This window comes from Myotis davidii, unplaced genomic scaffold (assembly GCF_000327345.1).
Source record: "Myotis davidii unplaced genomic scaffold, ASM32734v1 scaffold1597, whole genome shotgun sequence".
NCBI lineage: Eukaryota > Metazoa > Chordata > Mammalia > Chiroptera > Vespertilionidae > Myotis > Myotis davidii.
The window spans coordinates 420,684-442,447 of NW_006289394.1; the positions used below are offsets into that span (position 1 = coordinate 420,684).

The 21,764-nt window shown below is 37.6% G+C and overlaps 1 protein-coding gene and 1 long non-coding RNA gene across 5 annotated transcripts in view; one reads left to right on the forward strand and one right to left on the reverse strand.

Annotated features, from left to right (window-relative positions):
* Positions 1 to 3,210: 3,210 nt before the first annotated feature.
* Positions 3,211 to 21,764, reverse strand: part of KIAA2026 (KIAA2026 ortholog) — a 99,611-nt gene continuing 81,057 nt past the window's right edge. For 3 of the 4 annotated variants that reach the window (XM_006761613.2, XM_006761611.2, XM_015562520.1), the window contains 3 exons: positions 20,614 to 20,729; positions 8,974 to 9,161; positions 3,211 to 7,473 (listed from right to left, as the gene is read on the reverse strand). In XM_006761613.2, coding sequence (XP_006761676.1) covers positions 3,845 to 7,473; positions 8,974 to 9,161; positions 20,614 to 20,729 — 3,933 coding nt within the window. In that variant the 3' untranslated portion in view covers positions 3,211 to 3,844. The remainder of the gene's footprint in view (positions 7,474 to 8,973; positions 9,162 to 20,613; positions 20,730 to 21,764) is intronic. The other variant, XM_006761612.2, reaches the window with a different exon arrangement.
* On the forward strand, positions 16,980 to 20,694 carry LOC107182776. The gene is made up of 3 exons (XR_001513509.1): positions 16,980 to 16,992; positions 20,452 to 20,457; positions 20,610 to 20,694. It is a non-coding gene; the product is annotated as an uncharacterized LOC107182776 (long non-coding RNA).

The following is a 21,764-nucleotide window of genomic DNA, read 5'->3' on the forward strand; positions in this document are numbered from 1 at the left end:
AAGGAAAAAGATTAAGGACTATTTAAAAAGTTAAGAAATTTAAATTAACAAGTACTTACAGTTCAAATGAACGGTGTCCACACTGAACAAACATCTTTGCAGTCTGAAAATAGTTTGCAAGTGAGACTCAAAAACTCCACATATTGCTGGACCAGTCAACAACATGTGCAATGCAGATTCGCAAAAAATCAATTGAGGAAAGAATTTACTGCTTAGCAATCTGGAAGAAAGTTCCTGAAGTATATGAAAATGTACATATACATTAGAAGCACGGCTCCTACAAGAAGATGGCTTTGACAGTTGGAAAGAAGCACTTCCTTGAAGATCAGCTGGATTGCTCCTATGAGAAAAAAGTTCAAGTAAGGTGGATGGCAGCCTGGCGGAGAGAAGGCTCACTGAGACAAGAAAAGAAAAGGATCACAACAGACAAAATATTGGCTGAAGAAGTTTGAATTCCAGCTTTTCCAGCAGAGGCCAGGAAGCATCAGGTGACTCCCTAAATTATCAGGTCCCCAGAGGAGAGGTCAAGCTGTGAGGACTCGGGTATCTGAGCCATCTGCAGGTTTGATTCAGGTTTACAGCAGCCAACTCAATTTCTGAAGGACGCGTTTTCCCTTTAAAAATAATTTTTAGATAATAATTCTTTCAGTTTGATTTTACTTACTTGATGCTACATTTGCTCAAATTGAAGTTTAATGGAATCATTATTAAGACAGCGTTTTGAGGATCTAGAGATGGTTTTATTAAAATTCTAGACCATTTCATTAATGTTCTAGAATTAGATCCATATAAACATTGTATTTAATCCTCACCCAAGGATATTTTCCCATTAATTTTTAGAGAGAGTGGGAGAGGGAAAGACAGAGAGAAATATTGATGTGAGAAACACATCAATTGGTTACCTCCTGCATGAGCTCTGACCAGGGCCTGGGCCAGGGAGGTGCCTGCAGCTGAGGTACGTGCCTTTGACCGGAATCGAACCCGGGACCTTTTGGTCTGAAGGCCGATGCTCTATCCACTGAGCCAAACCAGCTTGGGCTGGCATTAATAAGTGCATACAAGTGCTTTTATTACAGTTGCTTAGGAGTGATCTGTCCTTCTCAATCTATGACCTCAATCTGTAACTGCAATATGATGCTGGCTCGGGTATGGTAAGGAGAGGAAGTTATGTAATAGTAGTCCTAGGAATGAGTAGCTCACTGCTGCCCTCCTGTAGCTCCGCCCCGCCCCTCATAGCTTGCTGCCCTGCCCGCCCCTCCTGTAGCTGTCCAACGCCTGCTCCCTTGTAGCTCGCTGCCCCACCCTCCTGCTGATCCGTGATCCAGTTGTTACAGGGTCGGTCGCTTCACAGCCTAACGACCATGTGCATATTACATCTTTATTATATAGGATGTGATGAGAACCTATAATGGAACATTAAGTCAAAGAAAACATCTGGGAAGACCTTGAGGTGTCTCAAACCTTCTAGGACCAAAAACTAAACCAACCAACCAACCAACCAACCAACAAACTAGAGCACACTGAGCAAGAGTAGGTTGAAATGAAGCTGGAGAGGTAAGCAGAAACTTAAAAGACAGGAGAGTCTTTTAAGCCCTGAGGAGGAGGAGGGGAGCACTTCACTCTGAAAGGTTCAACAGATCACACAGAGCTTCAAAGGTCATTATTAGAATTTTGAATTTAGGAGTTAGAAAAGAATTAGTGGTTAATAAATTATTTAGGTCCCTCACTGAGATTAAAATGGGACCAATAGGTAATTCAGTTATTTCTGGAAGTGGCTTAGGTAATTATTTTCAACAAAAGACAAACAGTTTTGGGTGGTTTTACTTTAAAAGTTAAGCACATGGCCCTGGCCAGGTGGCTCATTTGGTTGAGCGTTGTCCCAAGCACTGAAAGGTTGCTGGTTCCAATCCCAGTCAGGACACACACCCAGGTTGTGGGTTCAGTTCCCAGGCAGGAGGCAACTGATTGACGTTTCTCTTCACATCTGTATTTCTCTCCCTCTCTCAAATTAATTAAAAAAAACATATTTAATATAGTTAAATACATACATTCATTTATTGAGGACCACCTATGTATAATGTAATGCATTTCAACATCACCCACTTCCCCCTGAAATCCATGGTTTTTCTAACCTGACAGGAAAGGGAAGGCGACTACAGAGCTGAACACAGACGTGATTGGTGAAAGTGCTCTTAGAACACAAACACAGGTTTCTGAGAACCTTTAGCGACTTCCCAGGAGTATCCCTCACCGTCCACTTTGATAACTAATACATTTCAGTGTAGTTTCAAAAGAAGTCTGTAGGCCTATTCTTCCCTACCATTTCAACCACAGGTTAACAATATTATAATAAATGGAATGTGGATGAATATACAATGTCCCAAATAAGATAATGGATATAAAGATCCAATAAGTATAAAATCTTTTATTTAAAATGAGGCATATCCTGAAACACCACAATGTAAAACCCTGAGAATAAAATGACCAATAAAAATTGCTTTATAATGGAATTTGAGTAACTGCTCTGTAGTTGACAAAAACAAATAAAAAGCAAAGAGTACTTACAAGTAATTGAAGTGTCCACATTTGTTATTCTAAACTAAAAAATCATGTTTTAGAAAATACCAAATTGGAAAATTAGTCACTATGAACCAACACCTCAATATAAAAATAAACCTATCGGGGATGGGGGGGATTTGTTAAAGGATTCAAGGGACCTCTCTCTGCTATCATTGTAACTTTCTGTGAATCTAAAGTTATTTAAAAATAAAAAGCTTACAAAAACTTATCTGGAGTGTATAAACAGACAGCAAATACATTGGTCTGAAAGATTACTTATTTTGATTAATGTAGAATTTGGTGGTGGACTTACAGAAAAAAGTTAAAATAATGAAATCTAGAGTAAAATTTTATAACAAATTATGTAAAATCATGGAAAAAGAATATAAAGTATCACGTTCAAAACCTGACTCTACCACCTACTAGCTGGGTGACTTTGGACACATCACTTAACCTTCTCAAGAATACCGTGAAAATCAAATGAGATGTGGAAGTACATTGTAAACTGTAAAGCCTATACAAATGCTAGCTATTAGTTCAAATTTCCCAGCCTCAATTCTTTTTTGTAAAGGACTATCTCCATTTTATATCATATATTCTCCCAATGGGAACAAGAACGCAATTTAAAAAAATGGTATTCAAACAAACAAATACAGCAACTCAGTTTATTACATGCAGATTCTTCTGCATTGTTGCTAACAGTTCACTGGTCCAAAATTACTAAAATACTTAAAAAACTATACATTATGTAAACAAAACATAAATAAGACAGCATAGTTCTTTGTACATATAGTTTAGTACAGGTTGTTAGGAATTTAGGAATATGTACAATTTTACACCATGGACTGCATTTTCACAATGCATAAATATATATATATATATTTTTACAGAAACAAAAATAAGATTTCACTAATGACACAAAATACCATATTGTAGATACACGCTGCAATAGTCCAAATTCAAGAAGAAACATGTCAATGCAAGTGCGCAAAAGGCTAGCTTAATCCAAACTAGTCAAACTTGACTTTGTTCAATTTGTTATACAGACAGGTAAAACCTGTCTACTTTAAACAACCAACCTCAGAGAACATATACCAATGAGTGAAATGGAACAGGTATTTCCCTCCCCAAGAAAACAAAGCCTGTTGCAAGCTAATGAAAAGATACATTAACACACACACACACACAGTATAGTATGTTTTCAACAGTATAATAAACAGTTAAAATTTATATGGGAATCAAAACAATGCCCCATTATTTAAAAACTGGCTCGTTTAGTCTAAATTCAAGATGCAGCTGTGTCAGGCTTCTCTAAGCCAGATGACTGAAACGCAGGGAAGACGGAGGCAGGCTTTCGACTGGCAGATACAACAATTTGAGAGAGAGATGAAGAGAGTGAAGAAACCTTAGATGCTGGAGTACTTATGGTATTCAAAATGGCTCCTTCTGGGCTAACCAACAATTTTTTGACTGATGTGTCCAAATGAAATACTGAAGTACTACTTGGCAGTGGAGAATTACTAGAGCAAATGGCAGAAACCAAAGATGTCTTGGCTAAAAGAGTACTTGGAGGAGACTTAATTACTGAAGTTAATGACACCGTTGGTACAGGAGGTGGAACAGAAACTTGAGCAGTTGCGTTTATGATTTGTGGTTGTGTATGCACTGTGGGTAGAGAACTTGCATTCCCAAGAGAGTTTACAATTTTTGTAGAGGTTCTTAGAGATTGTTTTACCGGTTGCCCACTTAAATTATTAGATGTTAGTGTGGTCTTTTGGACAGGATTATCTACTGGTATAGGCTGAATGCTTTGGCCACTGTTAAGCACTAAGGGAGGTCCATATTTTGGATTAGTAGATATAAGGAGAACATGGCTGCCAGCTCCAAGACCTTGTGGTGGAACAATAAACCGGGTTCCATTAATCATGATCTGAGTACCAGGTGCCAAAGACGTACTGGTGTTGATGACTATTTTTTGCTGAATACAAGGTTCACTGAACTGACTTTCTACCACGCTAGTTACATGTGATGGTGCTGTAGCAGTGTGAATGGCAGAGCCACCTGGAGTAGAACTGTAACTGGAGGATGACTTTACTAAAGCAGGGGATATTGGCTGGTTTGGCAGAGAAGCAACATTGGAAATATTAACTACTTTACTTGGACTCGGTGAAAGAGATGGCAATTCAGTTTGAGGTTTATTTGTGTTCATATTTGTTGGCACTGTAGCTGAAATCCCTGGTGATTGAAACTGGACAGAAGTCTGAGATTGTCTTTTAGAAAGAGATACAGAACGTGTGGCTCCTGATACTGTTGCCACTTGTGGGACTGTGTTGATTTTAGGGGATATAGTCACAGGTGTAGGCAAGGCAACATTAACAGGGATTTGCAAAGCTGATGTCAAACATTTAGGAGACACTGTTGGTTGTGTAGTTGAAATCAGAACAGATGATGCAAGATGTCCTGTTTTCACAGTTGATATCGCCACAGTGTTTCCGAGATTTGATGTGCAAAGTCTATTTGACAAAACAGGCATAATTCTTGAAGAGGTATCATTTCCACTGACTAAAACAGGAGGTCGTGTCCCAACTGAAGCAGAGGTTGAGGTCACTGAAAGAGAACCTAAAGATACATTTGCTCCTGTTACTGAAAACATGTTTACTGCTCTTGCTGCAGAAACCACTGATTCATTAACAGGAGTAATATTTTGACTCACAAAATTTGAGCTTACTGGAATTGAATTACCACTTGTTGACAATGGCAAAACATAGCCCTTGGTACTTTTTTCTTCTCCTTTTGGGGTTACATTTTGCAGTATGTTAATTGATGGTATAGCCGGCACACTCCCTGAAGTATTTACAATTGCTTGACCTATGTTTAGACCAATTTTCACATCTTTTATCTGAGACACAGTTGTTGATGAATTTATTTTCATTGGTGCTCCCACTGTAGATGGAATTAGTACTATCTGAGGCTGCTCTGGAGTCTTAACATATGTTTTATTCAAGGGGGGAGTTTGTTTTAATGTTTCTGCCACAATAGTTGAAGTGCCACTGGATACTGGAGCATTAATAAAAACTAATTTCTGGGCAGACACACCTGTAGGTGTTGGTGCAGGTGTCACATTAATTGGAGTTCCACTGCCAGAAGAAAGAACAGATGGAGCTGATACCAACATAACTTTTTGAACTGTAGTCCCACTGATCACATCTCCATTTGTTGCCACTGTTGCTTCTGATCTTGTAACAGGGTAACTTTTGGTGATATAATCTGCTTGTTGCTGTTTAGTTGGAGTATGAATAGCATTTGCGTTGGTTTGTCCAAAATTTCCTGGTGGAAGGCTAATTACACTTACTGAACTATTTGCTGTTGATGATAGTGGAGTACTAGAAGAAATAGAGGACTTTAAGGGAGAAGAGGGCACGTGTGAAGTCTTCTCTACTATGTGGCCCAAATTATCACTTACAAGAGGTTGTCCTAATGTAAGTTTGAGATTTTTCCCCATGGATGAATTAAAGCCAGCTGGAATGGAAGCAGAAGTTGGTGTTTGGCCAAAAGGTGGAAGACTAGATGTAGTAGTCATTCCAGCTACTGGTGAAAAAGCAGAGGAGGATGAAGTTGTTGATTTTGGCACCAGAAATGCCTGAAGCTGAGGAGCAAAAGTGAAAACTGAACTCGAAGATAAACTGTTGGGTGAATTCTGATCTGTATTTGTTTGTACTTTCACAACTCCGGTGTTCCCACCTCGTGTCCTTACAAGAATTGACTGTGAATCTCTGATACATACAGTTTTCAATTCTTGCTTTGCTTCAGAAGAATCAGAAGTTTGTTGTGCAAAACTGTTGAGGGAGCTACCAGGATTTGTAGATCCACTTAGTGTTGTTGCTGATAATAGAGGCTGAACTATGGAAGAAATGGTGGGTGAAGCAACGGGATGGGGGAATGTGGTTGCTGAAACTGCATTTTTGACTTTTCCTACCTCACTCTGGCTATTCTTAACTGGTGGTGTTAATAAATTACTTATGGAGGTTACAGGTGACAAAGGCTGTGGTCTAGCACTATTCACATTTGACAAAGGTGTAATCGCCTTGTTCAAAACTGCATTAGGTAGATGCGTAGAAGAAACAGCTCCTGCTGACTTGACAAGAACTGTTGCTGAAGAAGAGTTTACATTTGCTGTCTGCTGGAAAGATAAACCATGTTGTTCTGTACCTTTTTGTTGAAGTGGTGGTATTTCTTTTGCAACTGCTTTTCCTTCCTTATGCTGAATCACAAAATTCTTAGGCAGAATGAGGACCTGCTGCATGAATTTTTCTCCTGTCTTAGGATCCAGCATAGGTTGCATCTGAATCTTTACCGAGCTATTATGAAGATCTACGGGCAACCACTGGCCACAGGGCATTTTGTACACCATCTGTAAAGGACCTTTTGTACTGGTGTGGCAGGTCAACGCTGGCTTTATGGGGCTTGCTTCTGGAGGAGATATAACTGGCTTTTCCACAACAGAAGCACTTTTACCTGTGGAAGGGGGCAGTTGATTTGTTAAGGTCACTTTGTTCCCAATATTCGTTGCAAGCAAGGCCTGAATAGGTTTGGTCCCTTTCTGGAGAGTAGACACTGGTGTTGAATCCACTGAGGCAAATGACTCTGGAAGCAGTGGCTCTGTATGCTTTGATTCATCCAAATAGTCCATCTGCATATCATCTTCTGCATTCTCAACTGTTGTCTCATTTGTGCTTAACTTTGCTTTCTTCCTTGGAGAAAGTTCTTTTGTGCTATCATCCAGATGACTAGTTTGTTTGGACTGTCGCTTAAGTGTTTTAGGCAGTGTCTTCAGTATATCTTTAGAAGGCAATTCCTTTTTCAACAACTTGCTTCTGGCCATAGGAAACTCTATTTCTGACAATTTCATATTATCTGAAAATTATAAAACAAGCGTTTTGTTAATATAAATTGCAACTGAATAGTAAAAAGACCAATTATTTTTTTAAAAAGTCAACCTTTGAATTGACAATTTATTAAGAAATTTATAAGGTGATTCAAGTCTTAGCACCACTGATGGGAATTAGGGTAAGATGACCTTTGACATAGTAATCTTGATAAATAAACATTTTCAAGAACATCCTATTATTAATAAGAAAATTATTTTTGGCTAACTTCTCTAATTCTGCTGACCATTTAAGTGCAAAAGGAAATTTTACATCTTTTAAAGAGATTAAGCCAGCAATTAAAGGCTAAGAATTTAGATTTGGAAAGGAATCTAGTCTAGTTCTCTTCTTCACAGGAAAATCTTGATGTCAAAGAGAGATGGTTCTCCATACTAATCTATTTCTAGAGACTCTAAAGGATGAAAAGTGTCCAGCTTTTACTGGTGTTTAATTACCCCTACAGTAAAAAATTTATGTTCATGTCTGGTCAAACTGGGTTGATAAGAAGTTACTCTTTTTCAATTTACTAAAGACATAAAATACAACAGGTTAATTCATTTCTAACCACAAATTTTCATACTAATCCTCATATAACTAAAGAAAGTAATTAGATTTATATAATAATATAATCTGATGAGTTGAAATGAATTACAGATAATCTAATCCAGCCTTTAATATAAGAATAGTGTGTCACCGAAACCGGTTTGGCTCAGTGGATAGAGCGTCGGCCTGCGGACTGAAGGGTCCCAGGTTCGATTCCGGTCAAGGGCATGTACCTGGGTTGCGGGCACATCCCCAGTGGGGGATGTGCAGGAGGCAGCTGATCGATGTTTCTCTCTCATCGATGTTTCTAACTCTCTGACTCTCTCCCTTCTTCTCTGTAAAAAATCAATAAAATATATTAAAAAAAAAGAAAAGAATAGTGTGTCCACTCAGTTATCATTAGGCCATCAATCTTGGTCATTCCTTATTAACAAATCATCTTCACAGTATTAGGGACTTTTTCCAAGTTCCCATTTAAAGTAAACACTAGAAATAGCACTTCAAACACAGTGATAAGAAAAGGCTGAACCTATTTCAAAGGAGGTGCAGATCAAGAATGTGTGGTCTGTAATGAGCAGTGACACACATATAGTTTGGAGTCAAGCATTGCCTCCAGAAACTCCCAGAAATGTAATAAATTCAAAGAACCTTTTATTAAGGACATAGTACACCTTCAAAACATCAGATTTCCCCAATCAATACATGTCATTAACTAGATGATATTTTATCTCCATATAATATACTAAAACTTCTCAGAGCTTTTAGTGTTGATTTAAAAGAAAAAGTGTTTTTTATTAAATTTATGACTTCTTTGATTAGTACTGAAGTAATAGTCTTTGATTTATTATAATTCCATGATAATAATTAAATAGCCATATTCTGAAGGTAACAATGGGGACTGAATTACAGATGTGTAATGCATAGTTGATGTTTTTTCAATGCCTACCTGAATCAAAGTGATCTTTCTCCAGGATATCTAGACGTTCTGTTGAGTCTATAGACTTACTGATTTCAATTTTAGGAGATTCCTTTCCAGGGTCTCCTTCACCTTCTTCAGTAGTCCATAGTTCTCTAGTAAATTTATCATGATCAGGCTGTCTTCTGAAATCATCATAGTCTTTCTTTAGGCGGCTCCTGAAATAGAATGCCCAAGATAACAAACAAACAAACAAAATACCCATGTTTAGTTTAGTCTTTCCAATGATTATTATTTAAGAAGACAAAACCCAGGGTATAGCATAAGAAATTGAAAAGATTGTATCTGCAACTTCAAATAAAGTGTTTGAACATTCCACCCATTTGTCTTTCTAAATGCTACTGGTAGACAAAAAGGTAATTCTAAGAATATTGACTTTAGATAGTCTTAAAATGACTAATTATAATATTTTAAAAGTTCATTAAAAAGTTAATCAAGAATTCTAAGAAACAGTACCTATCTACAGAGATTAACAAACAAAATAAATATCCATCATTTAATCCTGAGAGTAAATTTTTCTAAACTTTTGGGTCTACTAGAAAGAAATCTTTATTAAGCATAAGAAAACAAAGCAGAAAGGTGATCTTCCAGAGATCCTTTTAACATTAAAATGTAACAGCTATGTTTTAATGAAACTATGGAGAAATGGAAACATTTCCAAATGATTATATTGTATTTATTATCATTTTTGCTTTCAACTGAGTTTCTATGTTCTACCCCCTAACCTTTACCCTTTATTTTTTTTGTTTTTAAAAAGAATCTGAACATACATTCTCTAATGTATTTTTGCTACAAGTTCTTATATTTGCATATTGAAGTTTAGGTCTCACTTCTGTCATTTAACAGCTATAAGACTTTGGGCAAGACTTCCTAAGCATCAGTTTACGTCTTTGTACAATAGGAATAATAACTACTTACCTCATAGTATGTGTGGCACATAAATATTCAATAAATGTTAGTTAATAATAACTCTCAATTTATCAGTTTTAAATTAATACTTAAGGTTTTATGAAGTAGGTAAAGGTTGTAAAATACTAGAATGGGTTACCAAAGGGTAACTGTAAAATTAATTTCATTTTAGAAATATCTACATGGGATTTATAATTTCCTTCCTTCTCAATCTTAGCTAGTGACTTTGCTTCTTATTTCAGGGAAAATAGAAGTAATCAGACAAGAACCTTCATATGTTCATACCTCATCTGCAACTGCAGACATTCATTTATACTCATATTTTCTGTCTTCTTATCTAAGCTGACTCCTCTACTTAAGCATCCTGTCTCACCTCTTCAAGAATATCATTCTACCATTCTATCTTCCTTTGCCTGAGTCCATTTTTATCTCTGTATCAGATAATTTCAACCAGTATACAACCATGTTATTTCTCTCATTAAAATAAAAACAAAACACAAAGCATTACTTCGCTTCACTCCAATTGTCCTTCTAGGTACTACTCTATTTCTCTGCTTTACTTTATAGCAAAACTCTAATTCTTGTACCCTAATTCTCTTGAACAGACTCCTAACTTTTACCCACTTCTCTACTAACACAGCTCATCAAGGTCATCAATGATCTCATGCTGTCAAAATTAAATAATAAATCCTCAGTCCTCATATTCCTCAATGCATCATGAGTAGGCCTCATAGACATTTTCTTCCCCTGGTTTCCAAGACGCTACTCTTTCTCTTGGTTTTCCTCCTATCTTACTAAACACTCACCTTCTCCGTCTCTTCTGCTGAGTACTCATCTCCACCATCTCTGAATGACAAAGGGTTCAGTATCTCTTCTTATCTATGTTCACATACAAGGTAATTTCTACCAGTTTCACAGCCTAAATATAATCTATATCCAGACAACTTCCAAACTTAAATCTGGCTTACTCCCTTAGACTGGGAACTTATACTAAACTGCCTTCTCAATAACTCCAATTAGATGTCTAAAAAGCATATCAAACTTCTTATGTTGAAATCCAAACTCTGAATCTCTTTCTTCCTCTGCCCCAAACTTGTTATTCCTTCAGTTCCCATTATCTCAGCTAACAGCAATTCCATTATTCCAGTTGTTTAGACCCAAAACACTGAGGATCATCTTTTTATTCTCATTTTTTTCTGTCACTTCATATTCAAATCCCTAAGCAAATTCTACCAATCCTGCCCTGGCTGGTGTGGCTCAGCTGGTTGGAATTGTTGTCCTCTGTACCGAAGGGTCACAAGTTTGATTCCCAGTCAGGACACATATAGGAGGCAACTGATTGATGTTTCTCTCTCTTCCTTTCTTTTTCTGTAAAAGATCAATAGAAACATATCCTTAGGTGAGAATTAAAAAAAAAAAATCCTACCTTCAAGATATATCCAGAATCCATCCACTCCTTGTGATTAGCACTGCTACTATCCTGATCTAAGCCACTATCATCTTTTGCTTGGATTACTGCTAGAGTGTAGCTGATTTCCCTACTTTCATCGTTGTCCCTCTACATACTAAACTCAACACAACAGGCAGAGTGAGTTTAAACATTAAGTTTTAAAGCCCATGTCCTGCCTCTGCTTTAAACCCTCCAAAGGCTTCTCACCTCAGTCAGAGTGAAAACCAAAGTCCTTAAAGACCTACATGATCTTTACTTCTCTCACTCTTGATTCTTACCACGTTCCTCCTCACTCACTCACTCACTCACTCACTCTGGCTACACTTGCTCCTTTGCATTTCCTCTAAATGCCAAACATGCTTCCAACCTTAGGGTTTCTGTATCTTCTTTTTCTTCAGATATCTACATGGCTCTCTCCCTCATTTCCTTTTTTTAATTTTAATTTTTTAAAATATATTTTATTGATTTTTTACGGAGAGGACGGGAGAGGGATAGAGAGTTAGAAACATCTATGAGAGAGAAACATCGATCAGCTGCCTCCTGTACACCCCCTACTGGGGATGTGCCTGCAACCAAGGTACATGCCCTTGACCGGAATTGAACCTGGAACTCTTCAGTCCACAGGCTGATGCTCTAGCCACTGAGCCAAACTGGTCATTTCCTTTAGATCTCTGTTCAAAAATCACCTTATCAGGGAATTTCTCCAACACCCTGGTAAAAGAGCAATCATCATTCAAACCAGGCATTTCCTATCCCCCTTTATCCTGCTCTATTTTTCTTTACAGCACTTATCACCATCTAACATTTGACTTGGTCCCTTTCTTCCATTAGAATATAAGCCACAGATGAAGCTAGCAATCAATAAAAGGAAAACTGGAAAATTTACAATTTTGTGAAAATTAAACAACACTGTTAAATAACCACGGGATAAAAAAAGAAATCATAAGGGAAGTTGGAAAATACAAATGAATAAAAATAAAAACACAACATATCAAAAGTATGGAACAATGAAAGCAGTGTTAAGGGGAAAATTTAAAGCTACAAACGCTTACATTAAAAAACAAGAAAGATCTCAAATCAACCACCTAACTTTATAACATAAGAACCTAGAAAAAAAAGAACAAAGAAACCCAAAGCTAGCAGTACAGAAATAATAAAGATTAAATAAAATAGAGAATAGAAATGCAGAGAAAAATCAATGAAATCAAGTTAGTTCTCTGAAGGATCAACAAAACTGACAGACCTTTAGTTACACTTAGAAAAAAAAAGACTCAAATTACTAAAATCAGAAATGAAAGTGGGGCAATTAGTACCAATTCTAAAAGGATTATTCAGAATACTATGAATAATTGTATGCCAATAAATTGGGTAACTAGATGAAATGAACAAATTCCTAAAAACATAAAACTTACCAAAGCTAAATCATTAATAGAAAATCTGACTAAATCTATAACTAGTAAGGAGATCACATCACTAACAAAAAAAATCTCTTGACAAAGAAAAGCCCCAGACCTGACTACTTCACTGGTGAAGTTTACCAAACATCTAAGAAGAACTAATACCAATCCTTTCCAAACTTTTCCAAAAAATCTCAAAAGGATAAAACATTTCTTTACTCTTTCTTTGAAGCCAGCATTATCTTGATGCCAAATCCTGGTAAAGACACTACAGGAAAAGAAAACTACAGACTGCTATCTCTTATAAACATTAATGCAAAAATTCTCAACAAATACAAGCAAATGAAATCCAGCGGCATACTGAAAGAATTATACACCACGACCAAATGGGATTTATTCCTGAAATGCCAAGATGGTTCAACATACAAAAACTGGTTAATGTAATACACCACATTAACAGAATGAAGAAAAGAAACTGCATGATCATCTCAATTATTGCAGAAAAAGCATTTGACAAAAGTCAACATCCTTTCATAATAAAAACACTCAATACATGAGAAGCAGAAGGAAACTACTTCAACATTAAAAAAACACACACTATACATGAAAAACCGCAGACAACATCATACTCAATGGTAAAAGACTGAAAGGTTTTCCTCTAAGCACAGGAACAAGGATGCTTGCTTTTGCTACTTCTATTCAACATAGTACTAGATATTCTAGCCAGAGCAATTAGGCAAGAAAAAGAAACAAAGGTATTCAAGTTAGAAAGGAAGAAGTAAAATGATCTCTGTTCACAGATATTATATGTAAAAAAACATTAAGAACTAAAAAATTGCTAGAACTAATAAACTGAGCAAAGTAGGAAGATATTAAGTCAATACACAAGAATCAGTTGTATTTTTAGAGACTGACAATGATCAAAGTGAAAAGAAAATTAAAATATTTAGGAATTAATCAAGAATGTGAAAGACCTGTACAATGAAAACTAAAAAAGAAAAAATTGAAGAAGGAAATTAAAAGAAGACATAGGTAAAGAGAAACACACCATATTCATGTATTGGAAGATGATATACATTGATTGGCCAGATTATTATGACCACCCCATCAGTACTTCACTGGGCCACCTTTTGCCTTCAATACTGCCGCGATTCTTCTTGGCATTGACTCCACGAGATGTTGAAAGGTGATACGAGGAATCTGACACCATGCCTGATGAATAGCACTGTCCAATTCTATGAGATTTGGTGGTTGTCGAAGCAGCTGCCTGATGGCTCTTTTAACTTTGTCCCACAAATGCTCAATTGATTGAGATCTGGTGATTGTGGGGGCCACCTAAGGTTTCTGCCAAATTCTCACTCTGCCATCTGCATGATGCAACTGCATCGGACCACATGACTTTTTTCCAATGCTCAACTGTCCAATCCTTGTGTTTCTGTGCGATTTGGAGATGTTTTATCTTGGTAACTGCCGACAGCAAAGGTGTTCGAACAGGCCTTCAGCTTCCATATCCCATACGATACAGTGTATGGCGAACAGTGCATCATTTGAGAGGATCCCTGATTAAGATCTGCAATAATTTGATGCACTGTTGCCCTTCTGTTGTCTTGTACCAGTGTTGCCACTCTCCGTTCTGCCCTAACATTGACTATTCACTGACCGCCACAATTGACACGTTCAGACCCAGATTTTCAGCTGACAGTCCAGTCTTTAAACACTTTAGCAACAGCTGCTCTTGAACATTTAACGAATTCAGCTGTTTTGCTGATACTTGCTCCATGGCTCCAAGCACCAACAATCACCCCACATTCAAAGGCTGTTAAACCGCATTGTTTACCCATATCTTCAGAAAAAAATCACTCCTATTGTTGTGGTAAACAACCTGCTTCCCTATTTATAATGGTCTGGCTCTCTAGCAACTTCAGCGCGAGATTATAGCTAATTTGCCTACAAATGTCAGGTGGTCATAATAATCTGGCCACTCAATGTATTTTTTCAATTACAGTTTACATTCGATATTATTTTGTACAGTATTAGTTTCAGCTATCTCTATATATAAAAGCCTAAGGGTAATTATGACCAGATGATGGGATGGTAGCTATGACGTGCACTGACCACCAGGGGGCAGATGCTCAATGCAGGAGCTGCCCCCTGGTGGTCAGTGTGATCCCATAGCCAACCTCCCATGGCTGGCCAACCTCCTGCAGTCCCTCCCCCTGGCCAGCCTGCCCCAATTAGCCCCAATCGCCAGCCAGGCTGAGGGACTCCAACCATGCACAACTTCGTGCACCAGGCCTCTAGTACAGTAATAATGGTTATACAATCATACTTTACAAAGTGGTCCTATCAATATTTTAAGTACTCATCTGGCACCATACATAGTTACTACAATATTATTGACTATACTAGAGGCCTGGTGCAGGCATTCGTGCACTGGTGGGTCCCTCAGCCTGACCTGCACCCTCTCACAATCTGGGACCACTTGGGGGATGTAGCAGTGCATGAAGTGGCAAGCAGCCAAGGAGGAGCCTGAGCCAGGGCTGGCATTTCGCCACTCCTGCTCATCCCAGCCCCGCTCTACCTGCTGCTTGGTAGTGCTGCCATGGAGGTGGGAGAAGGTCCCACCACTGCAGCTGCACTCACCAGCTATGAGCCCGGCTTCTGGCTGAGAGGTGCTCCTGCTGTGGGAAGCACACTGACGACCAGGGAGCAGCTCCTGCGTTGAGCATCTGCCCCCTGGTGGTCAGTGCATGTCATAGCGACCAGTCAACGATCACTTCGGCTTTTATATACATAGATATATACATAGATTCCCTATGCTGTACTTTACATTCCCATGACTATTTTGTGATTACCAATTTGTACTTCTTAGACCCTTCACCTTTTTCACCCAGGCCCCCAAACACCCTCCCCTCTGGTGCCCATCAATTTGATCTCTATCTATGAGTCTATTTCTATTTGTTTTTTTCTTTAGATTCCACAAATAAGTGAAATCATATGATATTTGTCCTTCTCTGACTGACTTATTTCACTTAGCATAGTACCTTCTAGGTACGTCCATACTGTTGCAATTGGTACTTTAATAATTATTTTTTAAATACTCACCTGAGGATATTTTTTATTGGTTTTAGAGAGATAGGAAGGGAGGGAGAGAGAGAAAGAAACATCGTTGTGAAGAGAGAAACACTGATTGGTTGCCTCCTGAATGCAATGTGATCAGGAGGTATGCACCCTGGAACCTAGGTATGTTCCCTGTACAGGAATGGAACCTGCAACCTTTTGGTGTATGGGATGATGCTCTAACCAATTGAGCCACCCAGCCAGGGCCCTCTTTGCCCATTTTTAATATTTTTTTAAAAAATCCTCACCTGAGGATATTTTTTTCCATTGATTTTCAGAAAGAATGAAAAGGAGGGGGGAAGGAGTGGGAGGGAGGAGGGAGAGAGAGAAAAAAACATCAATGTGAGAGAGACACATCGAATGGTTGCCTCCTGCATGTGCCCTGACTGGAACGAGGATGGAACCTGCAACCTAGGTATATGTGTCCTTGACCAAAATTGAACCCGTGACCCTTCCGGATACAGGCCGACACTAACCACTGCATCATGTTGGCCAGGACTGCCCATTTTTAAATTGTTTTATTTTGTCTGTGTGTGTGTTGGATTGTATGAGTGCTTTATAAATTTTAAATATTAACCCCTTATTGGATGTATTCTGGTGAATATCTTCCATTTAGTAGGTTGTCTTTTTGTTTTGTTGATGGTTTCCTTTGCTGTGCAAAACATGTACAGTGGGGCCTTGATTTACGAGTGTCCCGACTAACGAGTTTTTCGAGATACGAGCCGTCTCTCGGCCGATTTTTGCTTTGAGTTGCGAGCTAAAATTCGGGTTACGAGCCAGCTTCAGATACCACACCGCTAGTTGGCGCAGCCAACGTTACAGTGAACGCCACAACATCAGCCCAGCATCACGTGTCTCACTTGTTCACTTGAATGATTTGACATGTACGAGTAATCTGAGTTACGAACTCGGTCACAGAACAAATCAAGGCCCCACTGTAGTTCCATTTGTTTATTTTTCTTTTGTTTCCCTTGCATGAGAAGATTTATCAGAAAAAAATACTGCCAAGAGAAATGTCAGAGATTTTACTGCCTATGTTTTCTTCTAGGAGTTTTATGGTTTCGAGTCTTATATTTAAGTCTTTAATCCATCTTGAGTTTATTTTTATATATGGTGTAAAAGGTGGTCTAGTTTCATTTTTTTTGCATCTATTTGTCCAATTTTACCAACACCCTTTATTGAATAGACTGTCTTTATCCCATTGTATGTTCTTGTCTCCTCTGTCAAATACAGGGTGTCCCCCAAAAATGTATACACACTTTAACAGCTGATAGCTCAATTTTGAAAATGAAATGTATTTTAATAAACATTGCCTTTGTAATTTTTCAAAATGTGTGTATACATTTTTGAGAACCCTATATTTACTAACCATAATAGGCATAGGTTTATTTCTGTTCCATTGATCTATATGTCTGTTTATATACCAGTACCATGCTGTTTTGATTATTATAGCTTTGTAGTATAGTTTTATATCAGGTAGCATAATAACGTCCAACTTTATTCTTCTTTCTTAAGATTGCTGTGGCTATTCAGGGTATTTTGTGATTCCATATAAATTTTTGGATTACTCTCATTGTTCTTGGTACCAGATGATGCCAGCAAGTAAAAGTTGCTAAGTGTTGCTTTTAGAGAGAAAATAAAATGCACATTAGGTCTCAGCATGATTTAAGCAAAGTGCTGAGTTCAGTATTTTTAAAATAGACTCACCATAGGGACAGGATGGGAAAAGTGTCAGAATCATCTGTGAATCTACATGTTTACTAATTATGATCTTGACTGTAGTTTTCATCTGCTGGTTTTGCTAAACCTCCAGACATTAAAAAAGAATGTGCCGATTAGCAGGTATGACCCCCCCCTCCCCCCGCCCCACCCCAGCTGTCTCCACCACTGGCAGTGGGGGACTGAAGAGTGTAGACTTGTTTAAGACATTTTTTAAGGTTCTCCTCAACTGTCCACACTGTACATTGATTTTCTGTCATAGCTCTATGCCTGGGGGGCTGCATCTCTTCATTAATTCACAGAGAGCATTCTTAGTGCATCAAAGAGATGCAGGAGGTGAGACTTAGACGGAAAGATAGAAACAACACTTTTAGGGCTGGACACGGCTCAGCAGTGTAAAAGTCACACACACACACACAATAAAAATAAATAAATTTTTGGATTACTTCTTTTAATTCTGTGAAATATGCTACTAAGTATTAAGATAGAAACTGCAATGAATCTACAGATTACTTTGAGTATTTTACATTTTAATGATGTTATTCTTCCCATCCATGAGCACAGTATATACTTCCATTTATTTGTATCTTCTTTCAATTTTGTGCTCCACTGTCTTATAATTTTCTGAGTATAGGTCTTTTACCTCCTTGATTAAAAGTTTCCTACATATTTTTAATGCAATTATAAATGAGATTGTTTTCTTAGTTTCCCTTTCTGCTAGTTCATTATTGGTGTATTAAAATGTAATTGATTTCTGAATATTTATTTTGTATTCTACTACTTCACTGAATTCATTGATCAGTTCTAGTAGTTTTTTAGTGGAAACTTTGGGGTTCTTTATATACAGTATCATGCCATCTGTATATAACAACAGTTTTTCTTCTTCCTTTTCAGTTTGGATGCCTTTTATTTCTTCTTCTTATCTGACTGCTGTAGCTAGAACTTCCAGTAATGTTGAATAAGAGTAGTGAAAGTGGACAGCCCTGTCTTGTTCCTGATTTTAAGGAAAACACTTTTAGTTTTCTCATTAAGTATGAGGTTGGCTGTAAGTTTGTCATGTAGTCATACATGGCCTGTATTATGTTGAGGTATGTTCCCTCTATTCCCACTGTGCTGAGAGAGTTTATCATAAACTACAGGCCTGGTGCATGAATTCGTGCACGGGTGGGGTCTGGCCAGCCCCGCCCCTGATCAGTGTGTGTGGGGGTCGATCAGGGGTGGGGCCGGCTGGGGGCAGGGACCCCAGAAGTTGGTGGGCCACCCCCACACTCTGGTCAAACTCTGGTTGAAGGGACAATTTGCATATTACCCTTTTATTATAGAGGGTGAGTATTGGATCTTCTAAAATGCTTTCCAGCATCTATTGATATGATCATATAATTTTTTTAAATGGGGATTGTACCATCTTACAGACCATGCTGTCATTTTTTTTGGTTTGTTTTTTGTTTTTAATATATTTTTATTGATTTCAGAGAGGAAGGGAGAGGGAGAGATAGAAACACCATTCTTTCTCAATGATGAGAAAGAATGATTGATTGGCTGCTTCTTGCACACCCACGACTGGGGATCCAACCAGCAACCCGAGAATGTGCCCTGACCAGGAATCAAACCGTGACCTCCTGGTTCATAGGTCAATGCTCAATCACTGAGCCACATTGGCTGGGCTGAACATATAAATTTTATCCTTCATTTTGTTTATTTGGTATAACACGTTAATTGATTTGTGAATATTGTATCAACCTTGCATCCCAGGAAGAAATCCCACTTGATCATAGTGTATGTTCTTTTTAATGTATTACTGAATTCAGACTGCTAATATTTTGTTGAGCATTTTTTCATCTATGTCCATCAGGGATATTGGCCTCTAATTTTCTTTGTAGTGGGAAGACTTAATATTTAAAGATGTCAAGCCCTAGCTGGTTTGGCTCAGTGGATAGAGCGTCGGCCTGTGGACTGCAGGGTCCCAGGTTCGATTCCGGTCAAGGGCACATGCCCAGGTTGCAAGCTCGATCCCCAGTAGGGGGCGTGTAGGAGGCAACCAATCAATGAGTCTCTCTCATCATTGATGTTTCTATCTCCCTTCCCCCTCCCTTCCTCTCTGAAATCAATAAAAATATTTTTAAAAAATAAAAAAAAATATTCAATAGCACTAATCATTAGAAAAATGCAAATCAAAACTACAATATACCACCCACTTCATACTCATTAAGATAGTTACTATAAAAAAATAGAAAATAGCAGATGTTGGTGATAAAATGGAACCATTATACACAGTTTGTAGGGAATGTAAAATTGTACAGTCATTGTGGAAAACAATATGGTGATTCCTCAAAATATTGAAAGTAGAATTACCATATGATCTGGCAATCCCATCTTGGGGTATATAAACGAAGAATTAAAAGCAGATATTTGTACACCTATGTGTGTAACAATTTATTCATAATAGCTAACATGAAAACTGTTACCTAAGGAAATGTGATAAATGCAAACAATGGAATATTAGTCAGCCTTCAAAAGGAGGAAAATTCTGACATATGCTGCAACATGGATGAACCTTGAGAACATTATTCTGTAAGCAAGTCACAAAAAGACAAATATTGTATATTATATAAGGACTTATAGTAGTCAAAATTATAGAGACAAAATATAGAATGGTGGTTACCAGGGGCTAGGGAGCAGGGAAAATGCAGAGTTAATAGGTATAGAGTTTCAGTTCTTGAGATGGATGGATAATAGTAACAAAACATTATTAATGTATTTAAATCACTGAACTGCACACTTTAACCTGGTTAAGATGGTAAATTCTGTGCATTTTACCACAATAAAGAAAAAGAATGTAAGGCACAGAGAAAGGGTTTTGTTAACATTATTTTTTCAGGGCTTGGGAAGTCTCTTGTATATAGGAGACACTCAAAATAGCTGCTAAAATATAAATCAATAAAAACTACTAAATACTCCAGGACATCTTCTCATAAGTCCTAAAGTAAATAAAACAAATTATAAAGCTTGAGTTACCTGTTTCTTTGAAAAGCTTTCATTAATTTTGGTTCCCATGGCAGCAGTTCATTTAAAAGACGTATCAATGTACTATGCAATTCTTTTACAGCTTGCCTCCGATGATACCATTTACCCTAAAAACACAATTTTAAAAGTAAATCCCTTAGATTTAATCTAAAAATGAATGTCAACCCTTATTTTCTGAGTAAAAACCAAAACACCAATATCCATGAAATAAGTATGTCTTCTAGACGATTGCAGAAAGGGGGATGTATCCTGTAATAAACCTTATTTGATATATTGTCATCATTTTCAATACTGCAATGCTACATTGAATTAATAATTACTGACACCCCTCCATTTGCTAATAAGCATTACTCAAAAGCATTTCATTCATATATGGGGGGGGGGGGATGGGAAGAAGGGACAGATGGAGTGAGTATGACAGCGCATACGAACTCTAGCTGTATGAAAACCCTTCTGAGGTATGTGCACTTTAGCCTCACTTAACAAATGATAAATGTTTTTAAGGTCCTATAAGGTGAACTCGCATCAGCCTGATGTTGAAGTTCAAGTTCTTAAAATTATATCACTATCTCTTAAAAACTGTATCATATAAATTCAATCTGACATAGGTTATAAAAACCTCTAATAAAGATATGTTTTAATAGTACCCATAGAATTATTCAAGTTATATCTCTAGGTAGCTTATACCCTATTCTCCATAATGTTAGTGTACATCTATCAACATCACCACCACCATCATCATCTACTGTTATATAAAAGACTGTTATTTTCGCCCTAACCATTTGGCTCAGTGGATAGAGCATCGGCCTGCGGACTGAAAGGTTCCAGGTTTGATTTTGGTCAAGGGCATGTACTTTGGCTGCGGGCACATCCCCATTAGGGGGTGTGCAGGAGGCAGCTGATAGATGTTTCTCTCTCATCGATGTTTCTAACTCTCTATCCCTCTCCCGTCCTCTCCGTAAAAAATCAATAAAATATATTTTTTTAAAAAGACTGTATTTTCTTTTCTTTTTTGGGGGGGGAGAGGGCGGGGCACGGAGTGTAACAGGTTTGAGATATAATTCACATACCATATAGCCCATTTGTTTTATTTTTTTAAATAACAAAATACACACTACTATATATGTTATGGATCATATTTA